General features: G+C 33.5%; 2 protein-coding genes across 3 annotated transcripts; one reads left to right on the top strand and one right to left on the bottom strand.

Moving 5' to 3' along the window:
• The first annotated feature begins 80 nt into the window (after positions 1–80).
• Positions 81–8,663, top strand: LOC753921 (protein FAM50A). 2 transcript variants are annotated; one of them, XM_031000251.1, is made up of 13 exons: positions 81–227; positions 834–921; positions 1,292–1,379; positions 1,877–2,040; positions 2,527–2,603; positions 2,966–3,032; positions 3,800–3,861; positions 4,732–4,808; positions 5,108–5,162; positions 5,748–5,796; positions 6,315–6,385; positions 6,613–6,723; positions 7,301–8,663. In XM_031000251.1, exons 1-13 carry the CDS (start codon positions 117–119, stop codon positions 7,307–7,309), a joined length of 1,029 nt encoding a protein of 342 aa, XP_030856111.1. In that variant the 5' UTR covers positions 81–116; the 3' UTR covers positions 7,310–8,663. The 2 variants fall into 2 exon arrangements, with proteins under 2 accessions (XP_030856111.1, XP_030856112.1); XM_031000252.1 differs by having other exon boundaries at positions 2,530–2,603.
• Positions 8,664–8,942: 279 nt separating this feature from the next.
• On the bottom strand, positions 8,943–21,303 carry LOC575693 (mannose-1-phosphate guanyltransferase beta-like). The gene is made up of 10 exons (XM_003727907.3): positions 21,205–21,303; positions 18,215–18,365; positions 17,698–17,778; positions 16,605–16,653; positions 15,710–15,852; positions 14,895–15,053; positions 14,247–14,325; positions 13,715–13,842; positions 13,237–13,419; positions 8,943–11,884 (listed from the first exon to the last, which is right to left on the bottom strand). Exons 2-10 carry the CDS (start codon positions 18,341–18,343, stop codon positions 11,753–11,755), a joined length of 1,083 nt encoding a protein of 360 aa, XP_003727955.2. The 5' UTR covers positions 18,344–18,365; positions 21,205–21,303; the 3' UTR covers positions 8,943–11,752.
• Positions 21,304–22,898: the final 1,595 nt, after the last annotated feature.

The raw sequence follows: 22,898 nt of genomic DNA on the forward strand, positions 1-22,898 counted from the left end.
AAATGAATGATAAAGGAAATTATTGAGTTGCATCAAATAATTTATCAATCTTTAACATTCCATACTAGTGGAATCTTCAACACTCCATACTAAATGGAATCGTCCCATTGAAGAAAATGGCTGAATACAAGGGTGCTGCCAGCGAAGCTGGAAGAGTTCGTCAACTTTTGATGAAAAGGGAGAAACAACGAGATGAATTAGAACGTTTGAAACAGCGCATAGAACAGGTAATAAAAATTTGATGATCGTATGAATGCATAATGTACCACAATGGGTGATGAAACTCGCAGTGATATTGGATTTGTGTGCCGACTCTGACAGTGACAATCTGCAGTGTTGTGTTGCCGTTGGGTCTCGCGACCCGACTCGTCACTGCACCGCACCGTCGGAGGTCGTTACGTATTCGGCTCGACGTGTATGCTGAGCTGAGCTGTTTGTTCATTGTGGTTGTGTTGACTGTAAAGTGTGGTTTTGTTGTTGAGGCCGGAAGGAGAAGAAGAATAAGAAAAATGGGGAAGAGGAGAAATAGATTCTAGACTAGTAATAAAAGCAAAAACACAATACTCGGTTACTCCTCCTCTTCCTCTTCTTCTTATTCTTCTTCATCATCGTCATCTCCTTGAGTCCTTTTCTTATATATAACTAGATCTATTTCTTGTTTGTCATGTAGATCTAGATGAAAGTTTGTGTGTGTATTTACTTATCTGCTGCATTGATTTTTAGCTGAAGCTTCACATTGAGTGGTCATGTCACGGTGTTTGCCCTTTAAAAAAAATCTTTACATGAGAGTTTGTTTCAGATTGATATCTGTTGATTCTGTTTTAATTTTCCAGGACAGTGTCAGCCGAGTGTCTACTATCAGTGCAAAATTCTCAGCTCACTATGATGCAGTCGAACAGCAACTCAAGAGCAGCACAATCGGTAAGATAGGGTTTGTGCTTAGGTTCTCTTTTTGTCAACACTGGTTCTTAGTTTTTCATTATTACTGTATCTGCTCAAGACTAGTTCAGATATGACTGCAAAAACCCCTTCAGTTTTGTTAGTGATGATATAAAGTGTCCAGTCCAGTCCTGTGTGCTAAATAGTAAAAGGAAGTCACAATTGGTCTTTTAGTGTGGTCATTACTCATTAGGGAGTTAGTAAAAGACCAATAATTAAAAATAGTTTCAAATTCTCTAGATACGAGTGACACTAGTAAATTAAAGTTCGGTGGATTTGGTTTCAATTAAGTCTTTATATATGATTTTTGTGGACAGCTGTAAAGATTGATTTTGAATATTTGCTCCCATAGGTCTGGTCACCTTCGATCAGATGAGAGCCAAGAGAGAGGACTTGTTCAAAGAGAGAGAAAAAGAACTTGCTCAATCATCTAAAGCTCTGTAAGTCAAATCATATCTGTGCTCTAAGTAGCATCTTTCTTTATTTGGAGAGAAAAAAATGTCTATATTTAATTACTTTCTTCCTTAATTGACTTATTTTATATGACACTCTACTCCTCAGCTAGAAATCATTTTACAGTCAAACCAAAGGAGAAAAACAGACCACTCAACCGATACAAGATATGTCTAACAGGCTCTGTCTGACAGGTGGTCTTTATGAACAACTTTCATAGAAGAACCATTTTCAGGGGGCCATCGAAATGTTACTTTTACAAACAAACTGTATTTGTATACAGGGTTCGCTATAGTAAGATGAAGTGTTGTACATTAATTTTATTTAAATTGTGATTAGAAAATGACCAATATATTGCTACAAATTTCTTCAAAGAATGAGATCAATATTAAATAAAAGTATGTAGAAACCTTAACAAGTGGTTTAGGTAATGGTTGTAGTCTTTATAAATTTATTCCTGAAACTCTTTCATGTATATGTGCAGAGCGAAGGAACGTAAGAGGAAGAAGAAGCTAAAGAATGCTGGCACTCTGTCATTTAATATGGATGAGGATGAAGAGGAAGGAGATGGAGATGGTGATGATGATGAAAAAGAAAAAGAAAAAGAAGTAGATGAAGAAGAGGAAGATAAGGAAGATGATGAGTTTGGTGAGTTTTTCAAAATACTTTTTTTTACTGCAGCTACTAATATTTGTTTAATTATGAAATAGCCTACAACCATACCTGCACAATTCAACAAGGTATACATGTTGTCAGTCACACGTCTTTGACTTTGAAACATTGTTATGACAAACTTCTTGGAAACAAGAAAATTAACTTCTTTATTTTGTACCTTGTTATATCAGGGCTGAAAAAAATGTGTATAATAGTGACCCGTCAAAGTACTGTGTTACAATGAGAACTTGTTGTAACAGTGTTCCTTTTAATTATGTTTTTATGTATTAGTAATATATTTTGGGTGATAAGTCTTTTAATTTTTGGTGTACAAAGTATATTACAAAGTTAACAATATTCTGGATATACAATGCATTTATACATTATGATAGAAAATGTTATTAATAAAAAATGATTGATGAACTATGATAATTTGTTTTTGTTTTTGTTTTATTTATTATTATGAACCCAATATTAAAGCAGTAGTGAAGAAGAAAAAGAGGATAGGGAAGAATCCGGATGTGGACACAAGCTTCTTGCCAGACAGAGATAGAGAGGTAAGTTGCTTAGATAGTATCATTTTTAAATGTAGTGTAATATGAATATTGTTACTTTTCACCAGAACTTAGTTGCTTTTATTTCATTTTAAGTGATTATCCACTTCAAGTTCAAGTTCAAGTTCAAGTTCAGTATTTATTTAATTCCATAGTAAAAAAAAATGAAACCTCCGGACATAGAGCTTCCTGATCTATCATAGCCATCCTAATTATTCTACTCTCCTGCATTTGTATGGACTCTATTAGCTTTTGTAATGCGTCTAATTTCTGGACCATTTTTCTTCAAGGGTATGTTTGCAACAACGGTTATTTTAATCACCAAGAAATATGAAACCTGAGTTTTTGTTGTTGTTTTCTTTCAGGAAGAGGAAAAGATGATGAGGGAAGAACTGAGACAAGAATGGAGAACCAAGCAGGAAAAAATCAAAAGTAGGTTTGCTAAAAGTATACCGGTCACGAACAAAATTTGTAACTGTAAGTTAAGGGTTCAACGTCGCTATACTATATTAAAGATGAAGAGATAGTGCTAGTTTTTAATGCACTTGTGTAGAAAAGAGATTGCACGGAACCCAAGTAGGACTTGGCTTCCGTGTTTGGTGTATTATGTTACTTTATATATTTTATACATTCCAGCTGTACACATATTGCTTCTTTAAGTGATTGGTATACTTTAATTTATAATTTAAGGTATCTTAATTAATATTTCGCAGTCATCAAACCACTAGTTATGGCTCTTAGTTATGAGCAACTTGTCAAATGTCTCAAGGCTCAATATCTAGTCAATCATTCATTCATTTCTGTTTGTTGAAAGAAAAATCCTTGTAGAAACAGTTCTAAGACTGCTGCATACAAAGATTTCATAGTTGCATTGCATTTCATAAGAATACAATACATCCATCAAATTGATGAGAAAAAAAATTGAGATTGATTCATTCAAAATATTCAGATCGGATGTTTTCTACGATGTAAATCAATAGTCATTTTATTTTGAAGTATAATTCTTCATTTTCTAGTTCATAAAAAAAACAGCCCTTCATTTCAATCCACATTCATTTTCATGCAAACAATTTCTGGCTTACCTTATTGGTATGATTATCAAAGGTCAACAAACTTTCAATGATACCTGACAGCTTTCACCAGTCTCATTCTTTGTAGTACATATATTTAACTCTCTTTTACACATCTCCTTTTATCAGATGATGAGATTGACATCACATACAGTTACTGGGATGGTTCAGGTCACAGGAGGAATGTCAAGGTAAGATATCATCAGAGCAGAGCCAGAAGGGTTTTAACCCATCTTACATAGAGTTCAATGCCATTCTGGCTCTCAATAGATGATGGGAGACTCTGCAGGAAGGTCCTGGGTTTATTATTACTATGAGTGTGTCTGATCAGATTTTAGGTAATATGATGTGTTTGTCAAGGTCATAGATGGGGTGATGGGGTGATAGGTTTTCTCTGTGTATCAATTTGGATGAAGAGCAAAATGATCATAATTAATATTTAGTTGGTTAGCTTTAAAGCCTCCCGGGAATGCATGTTCACCTTTATACTGTTCTTCATTGTGAATTTCCTTTTGTTCTAATTTAATCAACACAAGTGGAAGTGGCCTAATTGTGAACTGTTAATTTGGGAATAAGATGTTTATTAGTGACAATCTGACAGATAAATCCTCTGGAGAAAAAAAATCAGCACTAAGCATGCCTTTTTCAAACATAAGTTTGAGTTTTAAAAGTTTCTAGGGATTATTATGTTGTATCATTATATGTACATTCCAAATCTTGAAATTTAAGGAAATGTGTTTTGAACTCCTACACCTTTTACCAAATGCTGGAGATAAATGAAAAATCTTTTTTTTTTTAGTCAAAAGAAAAGTTAACTACTTTGTTGTTTTCTAAGTGCTTTGATGAAAATTAGAAATGTATAATAATCATCTATAATTGATTGAGTTTGAGTTTGAGTTTGAGTTTTATTGATTTCACATTTCACATGCAGAAATAATACAGATAACAAAATATACATAAAAGACATATTTTTTCATAATTTAAAAAAAATGGTTATATTAATTGACAAGGTAATCATCACAATTATTTTGTTCTGTTCCGTTCTCTCTGGCTTTCAACAGATGAAGAAAGGAGACACTATTCAGAGGTTTCTTCAGAAATGTCTGGAAAATCTCAAGAGAGATTTCCATGAATTAAAGTAAGAATGGTCAGAATTTCCTCTTTTCTCGCTATGTGTAATAGGTCTGTCACTGTAAGACATTTTTTTTTTTAATTATGATTTTTGTATGTGTTCAATATAAATTTTCTTTTCACTCATTCAATTGATACTTAATAGAGTTTAAAGGGTAACATTTTTGCTATTCAACTGTTGGTATTGTGATTTCAGAGGGTCCTGTATTTGACATTGTACATTGTATGCTTTTGAAATTCATATTCCTGTAGTATGTCTACCGTGATGAATATCAGTGTTTTAAATATGTTTTTTTTTAATTGTAGGGCTGTCAGTGTAGAACAGATGGTGTACATAAAGGAAGATCTGATTATACCCCATGTAAGTATACCATTTAACCTAAATTAAAGCTAATCTTGATCTCTGGTATGGGCATCGTATATCAAGAGAACATGGCTATCATTCATTCTGGATTGTTTATCCTACAGTAGATTGATTGTTTGAACCAGTAAAATAAAAACAACCTCATAAAAACTTGCTAGAAATCATCTTCAATAAAAATCACAACTCTCATTTGCACATGGTGTCGGGCTTACTTACCTTGATTTACTTATTTTTCTATGCGCATTACTCATCCCCTATATATTTTCTACCAAAATCGTTCTGCATATATCATTTATTTGTAATCTTGAACATGTAGTGAGTTTTGTTTGATTCAGTGACAAATCATTTTCTACCATTACCTAAACTCAAGCGTATCTTTAAACTGATGGTAAAGATTGTATAGATCCAGAAACAGTTTACATTTATAATCCACAGAATGGTTGAGGGAAACATAGCATTTAAATAAGTGTATTTGCTGCTAATGGATAGTAATTGGATGCTTTGGGCCAACGAAACTTGATATTTTGGATTATCAGCACTGACATATTTTTCTGTCTTTTGTTTGGGATTGCACCTTTCCAGCATTATAGCTTCTATGATTTTATTGTGACTAAAGCAAGAGGAAAAAGTGGTAAGTTGTATTAAATGTGTTCAGTATTCAAGGAATGATCGTGTACATCAATAAACATGTGTTTATACAATTGATTATCAATGAGAATTCCATTTGAAGAATGGTAATATTGCACTAATGTGAAAACAGACTAACATATTGTATTGCACAAATAATCATTATTTTAATGGGTACTAATTTCCTTTGGCAAGATATGAATGGGTTCCTAGCAGGAATTTATTCCTTAAATGATTTTAGTGCCTGAGGGCAGCTCATTTGTAGACCTCTTGAGCCTCCCCTGGGAGGGATACGTATGCAATATAAATCTAGCTATTATCATTATTATTATAAATTGATGAGTAGTTCTCTAGCACAGTTTTGGAAACTGATCAATGAATTTTGTTTGCATTCTATTCATTTACAAGGTCCCCTTGCCATTCTTGATGTTCGTGATACTGTGATGTGAAAATTGAAACATTAAATGTATTTCTTAACTAGGTCAGTGGATATCAGTATGAATGTTTTTTTTTCTTCACCAGGTCCCCTCTTCAATTTTGATGTTCATGAAGACATTAGGATGACCAGTGATGCTACAGTAGAGAAAGATGAGGTATGTTTATGATTTATGTGACATATGTTGACCATTTTCAACAATACTGTTGTGAATTTGTGACTTTTGTTTTCTTTTTGTTTGTGTTAAAAACTAGTTTCACAGTCACAAGGGTTTGAACAACAGGATGAATAATTCAACTAATATTTGAAATGTGGATGTTTCTGACATTTATTAGAATTACTGGTAATCAACATTTCTTTTCTCTTCTGCAATCCTGTTCATAGTCCCATGCAGGTAAAGTGGTGTTGAGACACTGGTATGAACGTAACAAGCACATCTTCCCTGCTAGCAGATGGGAACCGTTTGATCCAGAGAAGAAATGGGATAAGTACACTGTAAGTAATAGACAATGAATATAAAGATTATCTTGTAACAAGTGGCCCTATTTTATCACTTATTTCTGTTTCACTTATTTCTGTTTCACTTATTTCTGTTTCACTTATTTCTGTTTCACTTATTTCTGTTTCATTTATTTCTGTTTCATTTATTTCTGCACATGCTAAAGATGGCCTTTGCAAAATAGGTTGATTTCAAGTTGAAATTGGTTTCGTGATTAATAAATAAAGTTGATAAGTGGAGGTCATAAGCACAATATCTTGATTGAAAGGTGTACAGGGTAATTCTATCTTGTGAGTCCACTAGCAATGGAAAATTCTTTGTTGATTTTCTGTATTGAAGTATGTATTACCGGTACATAAAAAGATTGAATTACCTTTAAAAAATTTATTCACAGAAATACAGATGTGTAAATATAAAGAATTTTTGTGTGCAGACTTGCATTTTCAACCTCCTGGCTTAATCTAAAAGGAGATTACCTACAATTTCTTGTACAAAATATGTAATGTTTTTCTTTCTATCTACCTGGTAATCACTCGTTTGATCACTGTGCTCTATCTCTTCTCCTTCTATTAGATTAAATGATGTGTGAATGGCACGACTGTGGAGGACTCAAATGGACCCGTGGAGAAACAACGGATGCCACTCTCCTCAATTCACCCATTACATGTGACCGTAGAGAGCAATGGGGCTTTTCCAAATGTAATATTATATCAGTATGTAGTCAGTAGAAACCTTCTATGGGACAAAGTCATTTGAAATTTGTGAATGATATACCGATATTGTGTCCAGATTAGAGGAGAAGTAAATTTTTAAGAGTAAGTTTATAATAAATACAGAATTTTATTTCTAAAATACCCATAGATTTTTTAATTATGTGTCCCAAAGTTACAAAATATTTGTTAGTAAACAAAACCATTTTCACATCACAGAAAAGTTAAATTTTATCAGTTCACTTTCACTAATAGCTTTGACTCAAAGGCAAGTTCAAGCTATTAAGTGATTTAGTGTCCCTCATGTTTACAAGTGAATTGCCGTTTGGTCTACAACCAGTTAATCTACTACCTCAATTGGTCTATTCCCATATGGTATATTGTTTGTCTTATGCCCATTTTATCTACTGTCCATATGGTCTAATAATCATTTAATGATAAGTAACAGCAATCATCAAATGATTATTAGACCTTGTGGATAGTAATGGTCATTAGACGAACTGGGAATTAGACCAACTGAAAATTAGACTAATTGAGCAATAGACCAAGTGAGTAGTAGATTTAATGGATATTTTTATTAGACCAAATGGAAATGAGACCAAATGACTATTTGCCCAAATGGTTATTAGACCAAATGATAAGTAGACAAAATGATTATTAAACCATGTGGATGATAGACATGCTGGTTGTAGACCATATGATAATAGCCCAATTGGGTAGTAGACGAACTGGTTGTAGACCAAAAGGCTATAAACCATTAACAAGTATTGTTGAGTTTTTAACATAAACCGACTAAAAGTTAAACGTTTCATCACTTTGTAATTGATCCAGTCAAATCTGTAGTGGAACTATAGACATATAAATAAACTTAATAAGTATATGTGATTCCTATATTGGCCAGTAATGCAGGAGACGGAATAGATGGACTTGCTCTCATTCAAAGCTATTAGAGGCAATAAATAGATTAGTTTACCCCCCCCCCCCCCCCCCCCCCCTTCCTGAAAATTCTTTTAGAGAGAGATGCTGTGAAGTCTTTACAAGAAACAGGTGCAGTAGGATTTGAATTATGAACTCCACAAGACACAAATGCAATGGGGTTTGAATAATGAAATGCTTGAGAATGTTTAAGATTGATGTCACTTCATCTGTAGGTCTGTAGTTGTAAATTCTTGCATGTTCACTCACCTCATTGTAAATAAATATATTGACATTTTGTATAAAATTCATACTTGATTATGTGCAGTTTTATGTGTAGGAGTTGTGTAAATTTGCTGGGAGTGGTATTAATTGAATTTTACATAAAGTTGAAATCAGAATTACATGTACAAACAGTTTTTGTTTTGGTGTAATCTTAAATACTTATATGCATGCATATTTTGTTTGCATCATATGCCAGTATATTTTTGGTGAAAATACAATGCACAATCTAGAGAAGAGGTTGGGGTAGGAGCTGCATTATTCAAGTGAACAAAAGGGGAAAAAAGACAAAGTTTGACAATTTTTAGTGATTTATAAAACCAAGTCAATTTCTTTAATACAAAACTTGGTTGATTCAATTTGTACATTATATGATGTATGAAATTGCCACATAAATGACTCCTAGAATTACCATTAGCTCTACAGAAGTCAGTTTGGAAAATTATAATAATGTCAATAATGATAAATACATCAACAACAAAAACAGACATCTTTGGAAATTTTATCAAATGAAGACAGGTTATAGAGATCATTCAATTTTGAAAAGTCATACAGAAGTTAAATGTGGTCTAAGATACATGCTTATTATGCAATCAACAGAAATGGATCATACATTTGGTCAAGTACGTGCTATGTTGCACTCCATGCAGACAGGGCAAAAGCAAACTTTGAAATATTAATTAGTGCTAAATTTGAGAAAGCTATCCCCGCAATATCACTAGTGTAGCAAAATTATAGAAGTAAAGACCCTGTTTACAGAAGGTGTACTGAATAACACCTAGTACCAGTACTACATAAGGAACTCCATGCATGTAGACCACGAGAGTTTCTTCTGCCTCGTGCTAAAGCTGCATGTGTCATAGGCATATTCCATTTTGATAAAAACTATGTACTCACACAAATCTGGAAATATTGATAAAGATATAGAAAGAATTAGTATAGAATTGATATAAAGTGTATTTACCTAGGTAGAAAAGAGAGCTTATGATTAATACATTGTATGAATACATTTGATTTGATTTTATTATTTGTCATACTTGCTAAATAATACATTTCATAAAATACTCTCATTGTTATTCATATTGTAATAATCATTACTGTATATCTAATTTTCTATTAAAAATCAAGTGAGGAATCTGCTACTACTTAAAAAATAATCTTTTGATAAGGGCCTATTCCTTTAATCACATTATAGATTCTTCAATTAAGACAAAATCCTTTTTGCTATTGATCCAAGATAAACATATCTTAAAAAATTAATGTGTTACCAAAGTACAATTTTAAGTACTACTATTTACTTTCATTCAACATTTTTGTTTAAAGTTAACTAAACAATACCTGCAAATTTGACATGTGTGATCCAAAATCAACTAAATTTATGCATGTCCATGATTAGCCTATCATATCCAGGCTAAATACACAATTTTTTTTCTTCATTTAAGATAGCAACAAACATTAACAAATTGTGGAATGACAGTGAAGTTTTTGTCTGAGCACAGCTTTTGGTATTGGATTTTCTTATATTAAATAATATGTTGAAATTTTATATTACATTGCTTCTTACATAATACATTCCTTTATGACATTTGATGTACTGTAAATCACTGCTGAACCCTCTCAAAGCACATTTATATAAATCAATCATACAATATTTCTAGCCATCTACATCCTTCATAAATTTACATAATATACTCTCTCTAAATTATAATATTTAATATCAGCCATACATGCGAGTGTATATTCAGCAATATTACATAACCTATTTTTTTTCAATCGATGTTCATACATTTTAGTCCAAATGCATAGGGCACAATTAAATAGATATAATAATTACATTACTCATGAGGAAGCAATCGCATTTCATTGTTAAGAAGTTATGTATCACATTTACAGCTAATATTTTACCTGTACAGGCATTATAAAAATAAATATTACGATCTGAATGTAATTCATCAGGAAATCTTCCTTCCGTCTTTCTCTTTGGCCTAAATTCGTCAACAGTTTCGTAGGAACAGGGAACAACCCACTTCTATCTAGGTATAATTAAGCCCACAATGGAACTTTAAAATTCAAACTATCCTTTAGATCTTTACAAAATGGTAAACCTCCTTCATGTAAGCCATCATTGTTTAATATGAACACACTTTTAGGACTTAGGAAAGACAAGCAAAGATAAATGTTTTTACAAAAGACATTGTACTGCATTCTTATCAAAATACATTTACAGCACAACTTTCCATCACAAAGACCTCATTTTATTACAGATTTAAATATTTTCTCCAGAGGCTAATATAATGTGTATAGATTCCAGGTGAAACCTCCATGCAGCATACATGCATACATCATTGCCATACTCTCTGTTGTATCGATTAAAGCAGCGATTGAGGAAAACAAGAAAATTGGAATATCCACAGGCCCTAAAATCACAAACGAACCTGCCACCAACTTTAATAATAACCAGTTGAAATTATTGTGTCCCTTTAAAAAAAATCTCACAGCTGTTTTCAAAACTAGAAAGGCATGAGAGTAATACATAAAAAGTGCACCAAATCATTATGTAGTTATAAAAACATCCTTAATTGTTAAGTAAAAAATAAATGATTGAAATATAAGGCACAAGTAATAACAATTCATCATACTGCCATTTCCTTCGTCAATCATACAGCAGAATTCCCTAAAGCCCAAATAATGAATGTATAAAGGATTACTGGTACCTAAAACTTATAGCCCCACTGCACTACTTATAGCTTCTTGCGCTCTTTATATGTCAAACAATGCCTAATCTGTGACTATATTGGTCCCCCATGATCCCCTTTTCTTATGTTAATTGAAAGCTGATTTGTTGAGATAACCACCTGTCAGTGACCATGCAGGGAGGTCTAATCCCTCCTGGCCAAACTAGTGCAAAGGGGCTTTAAATAAACATGTGTTTATTGTAGCACAGAACTCCCATATGACATGAATACAGAATTATTGTGATATGCTCATACTCCCAAATCAAAGCCAGATTAAGATTTCCCCAAATTACTTGTATTTGATGTTTTGTCATATGTATGTATGAGGGCATTGGAAGGTTCTATATCTATAATTTCATGAATGTCACACATGATGGAATAGATTACATGATGATTTGTGGATCTGATACAGAAGCTCCAATGGATTTATGAGGTAGAATACGCCCTCCGTTGATATAGAGCTCATCTTTGACTGTCACATCTTCTCCCAGTACTGATACATTCTCCATGCGAACCTGCAATATATGACAATACGGAAAAAAAGGTTTGAGTTGTACCCGCAGTTGACTTACGAAACAATCGTAAAAAGATACTGGTTCCCCTCCAAAAGGGGCAAAAAAAGGGAGGGGGGGGGGGGTGGCACAGTTGAAAGAAAAGTACATAATAATAAAACCCACTGGCTACGTGAACTGGTTGATCATTATATTAAGCCTGCAGGAATGAGAGAACTCAGGAGTCTGTAGTTTAAGAGGCAACTTGTTTAGTTGTGTAATAAAGGTATCGTGCTTCGGTTTCAAGGGGGGGGGGCACATGCCAGTGTGCCTCTCTTCCATCAGAAAAAATAATAAAGAAGAAAACTACACCAACAACAAATAATCTGCTATTGCCCATAAATGGAAGAAATATGTAAAGTAACAATTTGTTCAAATTGTAAATTGCATTCGCCATGATGGAGATGTCATTAAATTGGAAGCTTTTTCAGTATAGTACCAATATCAACAAATTCACTTTACTTCAAACGTGCTTTTTCACGTTCAGCTAAAAATAAGTGTACCATCACAGAGATCGAAATATGACTTGAACTGTAAACATATGTATGAAGTGATACTGGAGGATGGGGTTAAAGGGTGATAACAAAGTGAATATCCTTTACCTAAAAACTAATATACCACACTCCTCTGAAAATTAATCAGGTCAGCCCATTCATCTATTTTTACAAGGTGTGTTGAAATAAGATCTGTACGACAAGTTTATACTGATCAAACAGACAGACCGACAGACCTTTAAAAAATAACTCAATAGGAAACCAATCTCATTGACACAGCTTTTTAAAGTAAAAGAAAAAGGGACAACACCTGTTGGAACTGCTGTTTGCTCTGGATAGGTGCATGTCATAAGTTGATATTGAGTAAATAGTAATTCAGTAAATAGTAATTCAGTATGGCTTTGATATACAATGTATATCGAAATATAAATGAATTTATAAAAAATAGGGAGAACCAAGAAGGGAGGTACAATTATTTATGGCTCCTGTATACCTCTATTTAATAAACAGGAATTAATAAGTTAACTTAATTAGCTGTTAGCTACTTAGAATTGCATGAAATATGTTGATATTGGGTAAATAGTAATTTTATATGGGCAATTCTGTTGAATAAGACTGGTGTCCTTGAAAAATATAATACAAAAATCAAATTTTGCCAATGGAGTAAATGTACAAACTGCCACAAGTAGACACGGTCAAAAAATGAGATTTGAAAATCAAAAGAGTGGTACCGATAATTACTCCTCCCTCGCTCTCCTAAAAAGCTATCTCAACGGAAGAAACAATACAGAACTCTGCTAAGATATGATATCCAACACTTACCCATTGTCCTATTTGGCACTTCCATCCTACTATAGATGAATGAATCCACGAATGGGATTTGATTGATGTATCCCTGAGAATGGTACTTCGCTTGATGCAAGCTCCGTCTTCTACGGTCACACCAGGGCCTATCACTACATTGGGACCTATCCTACAGTTCTGACCAATCTTAGCCGTGGGGTCCTGCAAAGTAAATAACAGAACAATACAAATCACAATCCACTGCTTATATTCTAATGCTTAAGAGTTCTCTACAGTCACACCAGAATCTATCACTATGTCGGGTCCTGCAATACAATACAGTATGGGATTCATCATATTGCTGATGATTCATCATCAAAACACCCCTGTATCATATTTCTGACAAACAATAGTGGGAATGACCATTGCAGGTTGTGGTAACTTCAAAATCAGACGATGTCAAATTGATCTAATGGTAATAAAAGTTCTCAAAGTTGTACTTTAGATATATGCTTACCACAAGAACATTCCCGACCACACCTGGTCCTGAGTATAACCTTTCAGGATGTGTTTGCCTGACTGAAGTGAGGTAAAGGCACATGCCGATCAAGAAATCTTTAGGCTGACCAACGTCCATCCAGAATCCTGCAGAACATGATACAGATTGGATGAAAGAAAGGACACCATTTTAGAAGTGAAATCAAAATAAAAGTAAGTATAACAGATGGAGGAATAGAAAGAGTGGATTACCAATTTCATGAATTTAAAAGTTAAGAAAAAAAGGTAACATACAGAAAATGAGGAAATCGACAACATATATTAAAAGGGAGAAACAGGGAATTTTACATTTTGTAATTCCTAGTTCACAAAATTCTTCAATTTTGAATGATCTGTGTACATCATCATCATTGATTATCACAGCAATCAATGACATTATATTTCTCTGCTCTTTGGGTGCAAATGCATTACCGGTATGACAAAAATTGTGGCTGTGCACTTTTGCCTGCACACAGTGATTTATGAGGGGACAATAAGAGGTTTGAACTCACCTGGAAGTTCCATTGCATAAAGTTGTCCATCTGTGGCCATGTGAGGGAAGACTTCTTTCTCTATTGATGTAGGTGTCAACTGTAAAAGAAGAAAAATCCCCCCTTTTTAATAAAAGATATCCTCACTTTTATTCACCATCATACTATTCATTAAAACGGATATTGAGTATTTATTTGGTGCATTTATATAACTGACAGACATTCATGGACTAAAAGTGGTGTCCCAGCAAATGTTAGGGGTACTTTATTGATACCTACATTTCTTTTTTAACTGCCCACACAATTCACTCTAGAAAATGCATCCCTGAGAAATATATTGCTGAATAAAGTCATATGATGCGTCTCTAAATGGAGGAAATAAGGTCAATGCCACACATCCAAATACACGAGATAACTTTTTTTTCTAATCTAAAGGATTTCCAGGAAGAAAATAATGAGCATTGACCAATTAAATTTTAATCAAGTTAGGTAAACACGCTGTAAAAAAGATTTTAGCAATACATATAGATGTACATTTTTTGCTAAAAATAGCATGACTTCACCAGCTTCCATTTGATTCCTTATTATTTGATACAAGCACTGAAAAGGGTTTGTTACCCTTTAAATCTTATTAAGTATAATTACATTCTGAATTTATACGATACTAACCTTTATTCTATCTAATATACCAGCACTGAACATGTAGAGACCAGCATTGATTTTATTAGAGACAAATACTGGGGGTTTCTCCACGAAGCGCTCAATCTTCCCGTCAGTGCTGTTGTACACTACGACACCATATTTTGAGGGTTCCTCTACTTTCGTTACCTGTCAAAACATAACATGGTATACAAATGTAAGAATGGGAAACACCATCTAAATATCAAGAATACTGTGATATTGTTTATATTGTTTTTTTAAATTTTATTTTAAAACTTTTTTTTTGTTTTTTAAAGAATAATAAATATCATTATCTGGTCTTGTTTGTACAGCTTTGACATCAAGGAAAACAAATTAAATAAAATCGATCATTCTCCTGTCATTTTTTTACAATTTCGACATCAAGGAAAATATATCTGACTCCTCTTAAACATTTTTCCCTTCCATCATAACTCTTTAATTATTAAGGATTGAAACCTTAGGCTGATAGTGTTTGTACCATCATGTACAATGTACATTGTGACAAAAGTTGACTATGGTACACCACAATTTGTTCCAATAGTCACACAAAGCAGGTAAAGGGTTGATATGAAAATTAATGATTTATGGATCCAACCATATTTCCTATGTAATTAGTTATATTACAACAATTATGAGAAACTAATAAATATTGTCAATATTAAAATTGGGAATCTTAATACTTCTAAATCATATCTTAATTTCAAAACATTCATATTTTTGCATAAATTAGATGGTAGAAATTCTCTCTATTTACAAGAAGAAAAAAAAGCTTGTACTTTAGAAAATCCCTAAAGAGTACTGACCACAATTGTTCCTTCCTTGCCATGACTTCTGTGGAACTCAATAAGCTGACGGAAAGGAAACTCACAACTGATGTCACTATTCAACACAAAGAAGGGTTCATTGTCTTCTTTAAGAATGTCTCTTGCTAAAGCCAATGGACCAGCTGAAAAAAAAAATGAAAGAGACAAATATATATTACTTTCATTAATATATCAATTCAATAACATTAAATGAAGAATGTTCTACATGCAACTTGATACAAATTAAAAATTCAAATTGTTTAAATATGTATTATTAACATTTTAAACTTTAATCACAAATGACCATCTACAAACTCTGTAGTGTTGATAATTTGCTCAAAATACCACTCTAAATATTTTTCCCATATTCTGTTTCAACATATTAGAGCTGTTGGGTTAAAACTACAATTTGTGTATTTATTAACAGGAAAGTCCTGATGTCATTGCAAGTGGGCCTTGCCTTATTTGGTTTTACTACAGATGACTTGACAGACACAATATCACCTAGTGACTGATAGCAATGGTTGAAAATTCCTAATTTTTATGCAATAATGATGTCAACTAATCACATCCAAGAATTTTGAAAAAAGTGCTTGCTACATCATCAGACTCTTCCTGTAATTGTTTGCCTGAAAACTTATTTATGAAACATTAAAATCTGGAAAATTTAAATGAATCTGTATGTCGAGTGATCAGTAAAATATACTGACAAGCTTTGGACTTCCCATATGGTTTTGTAACAGGACCTGGTTGACTTATAGAAGGGTTTCCTTCATCCGTTCCCAAGAATGTTTTGGAACTCTCAATGATTGGTCTTTATGGATACCTTTTTTCCAAACTATCCTAGATAGAGAAACTAGGTAATACTATTACTCTAGAGAAGAAATAAAATTACCTGTTCCAAGGGGTTCTTTCTCATGTGACATGGTGATTTTTATTCCTAGCTGTGAATTGAAACAATGACAAATATTTTTCATAAATACAAACAATGATGGGAACTTGGGAAGCAAGATGATAATAAATTAATCTGAACTTACTCATTTGCTTGTAATATCTATACTGGTAAGTCTGAGGTTTTTGTATCATCATACAAATAGAGTTCTTAGTATTCCCAGTCTCAACGGAAATGAACTTGAACTTTCCTTATGAGCATTGGTCATTTTTCTAAATACTGTAGATGAGTTCCACTGCTCACATAACTGACCAAACTTATAAACAATACTTATAATTTCATGATTATGTAAAAATGTTAAATAGTACCTTTATCATATCAAAACACATCATATCATTCTTTCACATAAATATCAGAGTCTTTAAAGTGAATTATCTCTCATAAGAATAAGGTTAAGCAATCAACTTCATACACTGTTTAAATCTAGGATTATCAGACTCAAGCAGGTAACAATGTCATTTGAGCTTTTGAAAATTTAGCAAGCATGCTTTACTTAGAACTATAAACAATGATGAAACACAAGCCAAAGGTCAACTGATTGTCTTTATCATGGAGGCCAAGGTAAGGATAACGGGAAACTGCTATACAGTTGTTACAATATCCATGGAATGACTTTATTTATAATAATCTTTGTTCAAAACTTCTCCAATTTGTATTTTAAAAATTCTTTACACTCATCCTGTTTCAAGATAGACATATATCTTTCCCAAAGCCTCAGACCCCAAACAACTGCATTTCAGCAAGACAAGTAATTTAATTCATTAATTCCCTGAAACTGAAAATTTATACTTCAAGTTGTTGAATAAAATCTCATACCACATACTACAAAATCCTCTCAATAATTCTTTGATAAGAAACTGCAAATTCGTGTTTAATTGGCCAAATACTTCATTTAGACTGTCACTCCATTTCACTTTGAGGTACTTGTGTCAAGCATACATGTATGTCTGTAGGAATTATTATTTGCTGGTACATTCTAATTATAAAGGAAACATGGATTTAAAAAAAAATAAATTAAGAGGCAAGTGTTTCTTACTCTTTCTTCTTGCGCTCTCAGCTCTTTCTCCAACATCTCTGCCCTGTAGCTGACTGCCAGGATAACTTCCTTCACACCAACCTGCATGATGAAAGAGTAATAACAATTGCATCACCATCAATCTTTTACAATTTAGAGTACACCAGTTTAGGCTAGTTGAGGATACAACACGGTTTTATGAAAGTTTTATGAAACCTGTAAAGACCGTCTTGTCAAGATAAGTGTAAAGCCTTAACCAACAGAATATAAAAATAGAAGTTCTCCAACAGTTATAATGTCTATCAATGCCAAAGAAAATAAATCAAAATAATACAATTTAAAAATCTCAAGTGCTATTTCACTCTCATTCTGTCAATGATCAGCCACTAAACACTGACAAAAATTGAATAATCATGACATAAAAATCCTTTAGTACAAGAAAATATGGCATATTGGTGAAAATAATATCATGATACATATACATGAAAGCTTCATTCATTAATCAAGATTCTTTGTTTCCAACAGAAAGCTGACTTACCTCTGCTAGTGCTTCCACTTGATGTAATAACATTGGTTTATTACAAAACTCTACCAGTGGCTTAGGTCTGCTCAGAGTTAGAGGCCTCAGCCTCGTTCCATATCCTCCAACAAGAATTAAGGCCTTCATCTTTCAGAACTTGAACTTACAGCTAAAAATAAAGGGGAAATAATTAATGACGTAAAACATGAAGAAGTATGTGGAAAAGGGGATTTCATCAATTTAAAAATAAGTTTAATACTACTATCTTTTGCTTATTTTATGAACTAGTGCCACTCTAGCCTTAAAGTCAAAGAAAACAGTTAAAATTGCAGGACACACACACATAAAAAATATGTCTAACTATGGAACAAAAGCTTTTAACATCAAGGAATTCCCATGTATGTACCCAATACAGCAACCTGGTCAGAGATCTCTCAATACATTAAAGTAGATATTCATTGATTTTAAAAACTAACTTTATTTTCATTATTGCAAAGTTGAAACTTTGATTTGACAAGGTTATTAAAATTCAATGCTTGGAAACATTCAAAGTAATGATTATTATAAATTACAAAACGGTTAAATACAGCCTCGGCATAGCACCTGAAGAGCTTTCCGAACGCTGCTGAGATGTGTGAGATCACAGTATGGACATGACTTGCACAAGCAGACGATGTCCCATGACATCTCACACATTTTCAGTACCTGTGTTTTCATCTTCTCTTGAGTTCTTTCTCTTACTTCACTACCGTCAGGCTAAATGTATAATATATTGTCTCACTCTAAACCTGCGCATGTTTTTTTTTAATGACAAATGCAGCAATACAAAAATAAAGGAATCTGTCGCTTGTAAACAAAATGAGACGCCATTGTAAATTCAGCAGCACACACCGGGGTATGTTCGGCGTTTCAAGAGGGAACAAATGCCGTCCTTAATATCATTCTGGGGTTTTTTCAATTTGAAAGTCTGGTTTATTTGATTGTTAATTAACCCCTATCCTGTGTATTTACAAGCAAAAGATTTTAGTTATCAGAATCGGGTCATATCCCCTTTTGAATGGTTTGACATGCCATTACATTTATATACACTAAACTCATTATAATTTGAGAAATAATAGCTTTGCAATTATGTTCATTCTCTATGGGATGTCGTCTGCTAGGGCAGTGTTGGTCCATATAGTGACGTCATTAAAACATTGTTATTTTTCCGGCGAATCTCTCGTATATCCCAGCTGCTATGGTGGTGGTTGTATTTGTATTTTTATAAATCACCTGATATGTAGTTCGCCTAAAAACTTGTACAATGGCCATCTGTTAGCTTACCAGTTTCTAGTGATACATAAGTGGACATATTTGTGATCTTCTTTGAATTTAACCTTTAACAACCTGTGAGCACTTCTGATTCACTGTTTTGAATTATTTCATGCACCGTCACTATGCCAGCACGTTGCACGGACATCCCAGTTTAGCTGTATGATAGCTGCCATCGGGATTATCTCTACAAGTAACAAGTAACTACCCTGTAGTTATCCCGATGTCCTCATCTGCCAATTTCACATCCATTTATAACGGCAATGACAATGACATTCAGAAGACAAGACCCCTTCCCTCTTGAAAGAAAGGACTCAATTCTTCTCCCTCCCCTCCTTAGATCTGTATGGCTGCATGATGGACTTTACCCTCCAAACACTGAGCAACATTAACAGCATGATAGAGAATTAGATGTATCAGAATCTCTCCCCCATAAGTACAATTCAGTCCGTTCTCTAAAAGTCAATGGAAAACTCTGACAAGTGACATCACTATTTCAATCAACATGGTGACCACTTTGGAGGAATGTCTACAGGCAAATACAACTTTGGAGGGACTGTTCCCCTTGCTTAGTAATTAAAAACAGACTACCAAGTAATTTTACAATCTTTTAACTGGCTCATAATTTAACAATTAAATATCTGCTGTATTTTTTTGTTCACTCTACTTTTATATACATAAACATGTACATGTAGCTTACTTAGATTGAAAAAAAATAAAGCAATATTTGCTATTCAACACAGTCACTGTAATACTAAAATTCATGTGTGTAAAATAATTGGAATTTGCAAGTGATTGAGGTTTGCCATAGTTTCATGCTGCTTAATATTTGAATCAAAATCAAATCGCAGAATTTTAGCAATTCCAAACACTTTCTTGCCTCCGACACCAAAGCAACCATGAATTATCAATAATCCTTGAAAGTTTCATCTTGCCAAGCTCTGGTTATACACTGGACCTTCGTTACCAAATAAGTATTAGTAAAAGTTCCCCTTTACATATTTTAACACCTTACTCCTTAGATTTGAAATTTTGATTTTTTTTTTTTTAATTCCTTGGTTTTGTTCCTTGGTTTTGTTCTGTAAGAAAAATAAAGTCTCAAACTAGACCCCCTAGACTCTATACGCATTAGCATTGACCATTTCTCTTTTGTTCTTTAGCCTTTTATTTACGTAGGGTCAGCTCCTCACTTTAGAGACAGAACTCAGACCATAGGCATACGGTCTGCTGTGCAAACTTTACTGGCATGATCGTGTATGCTGATGTAGAAACTGTCAAATAAAAAAAACTTCTGGCACATTTGAAATGACCATGATGATGAAAGGGCTCAAAATGCAGTGGAAAAATATGTGTACATAACAACAATTGCACTTCACCTTAGCAGTAACATACCTGGTCACATTTAACGTCGACTAAGTTTAGCTACAAGCGTACAACCAACACACAAATCTCACACTACCATTACAACAGAATTTATCATCTCTGAAAATCTCACAAGTCAGAACTAACAAATAAAGACACACATGGGACTCGGAAAAAAAAGGTGGAAAGTCCACATCAATCCGAAGAACACTAGTTTTTCATTAATGAACAAATATCATTCCTTTTGAAACCATAAATTACTGTTTGATTTACGTAAAGGTACATTTAATTCAGTTGGATATCAATAAAAAGGTATTAAACGAAGATTTGCTTACCACAAATGAGAGAAGCGTCTGCAAATCTGCTCTTCTTGACGACGTGGACAGATTCAACGCTTTCATCAACGATCGCAATATCGATCGAGAAATTGGATCCGTCCACTTTTAAAAGGGGTAAACGTATAGAGGTAGAATATTTTGAGGTGATTTTTTATTTTCCAAATTCGAAGAAATAAATTCGTTTATTGTATTTATCTATTTAATAATTATGCAATGGAATTTATGATATTCGATTGCTCTGATTATTATATTCATATGTCTCATTAACTCAATATTCTACAAGGAATCTCCTCCTTTCAAAATAAAAAGGGCAAAGTAAACAAATGGGATATCGCACCTGTATTAATCAAAGGGGTTCCATTGCGATCTATTTATAAGCACAGTGGACCACGCCCATTTGTTATTGTTTGTAATATCTTGATTGCACTTTTACTTATGATTATGTAGGGCGTAGAAATGGGTCCGTTGTTTTGGGGGGTTTCTCCTGGTATGGTACCAGCTCTTGTATAAATACATAGGCCTATTTTGGCACCCTTTTCTAAGTCATGCTGGGTTAGAAAAATCCCATATATTTCTTAATCTTGCTTGTCACTGAAATACGGTGTGGATCCTGATATTACTTGATCTCTGCGTGGTTCATTTCATATATTTTGTTTCAATTGCCATATTTATTCATTCTTTAATCCATTCATAGACAGTCGCGCAAGCTTCAACAACAGTAGCTGGTGGCCCATCCGGCCTCCAAACTGCTTTGTTTGGCAAGTAGATGTTCTAAAAAATACGAGAGATATGCGTGGTTATATAAATGGAGCATACAATTGCCTGAAAAAGGGCACCCTTATTATTGACGGACAATCAATGACGTATAAGTCAATGCAAGCATACATAGGAAAGTAAAGCACAAATGATTACCATGACAACAAATAATTAGCACACAAAAAGACGGATAGATTTAACGACAATTCCAAGGATTAAATAACTATAATGGCATTAATGGTACACTGTCTTTATCATCATGATTTTCAAGTTATTGTGAAAGTTTCTGGCTGATGAAAATGATACGTCGCCTATTATAAGGCAAATTTTATCAGAAAAAATAGGCCTTGCCACAAGCCATTTTGTAAACCTTAAAAGGACAGAAAGACGGACTTATACGGAATAGAGTCAAATAGGAAGAGAAGAGAGAGAGAGAGAGAGATACAGAGAGAGGGAGAGAGAGAGAGAGAGAGAGAGAGAGAGAGAGAGAGCCGAGAGAAAATGTCAGCAGTGCAACATAATATTATGCAATGAACCTTATAAATAACAGTATGAATATTTCTACATGCACAAATAGGCCTACAAACTAAAAAATCTTCAATGTTACAGAATCATTTGTATTTCATTGTTGATCTGTGCCACCATCGTTTTAGTGTGCCCCCTCCCCACTACCAATACGTATTAAAGGTATAGACCAGTTTTGGAAACGCCCCCCCCCCTCAAAAACTAAAATGGAATCTCTTATTACTAATCATGTGAAAGAATAAGTTTTGACTAATACGTGACAGTGATACAAATTTTGCCGGAAAACCGCCTACTAATGTAAATTATCATCTCGATCCGGCCTGGATATTTCAAATGCACTTCAACATTAAACATTTGGGCATATCTTTCGAATTTAGTTTGAAGTATTGCCATCTAAACCTCTGAAGGAA

Source organism: Strongylocentrotus purpuratus, unplaced genomic scaffold (genome assembly GCF_000002235.5).
Source record: "Strongylocentrotus purpuratus isolate Spur 01 unplaced genomic scaffold, Spur_5.0 spur5_scaffold_6, whole genome shotgun sequence".
NCBI classification, from domain to species: Eukaryota; Metazoa; Echinodermata; class Echinoidea; order Camarodonta; family Strongylocentrotidae; genus Strongylocentrotus; species Strongylocentrotus purpuratus.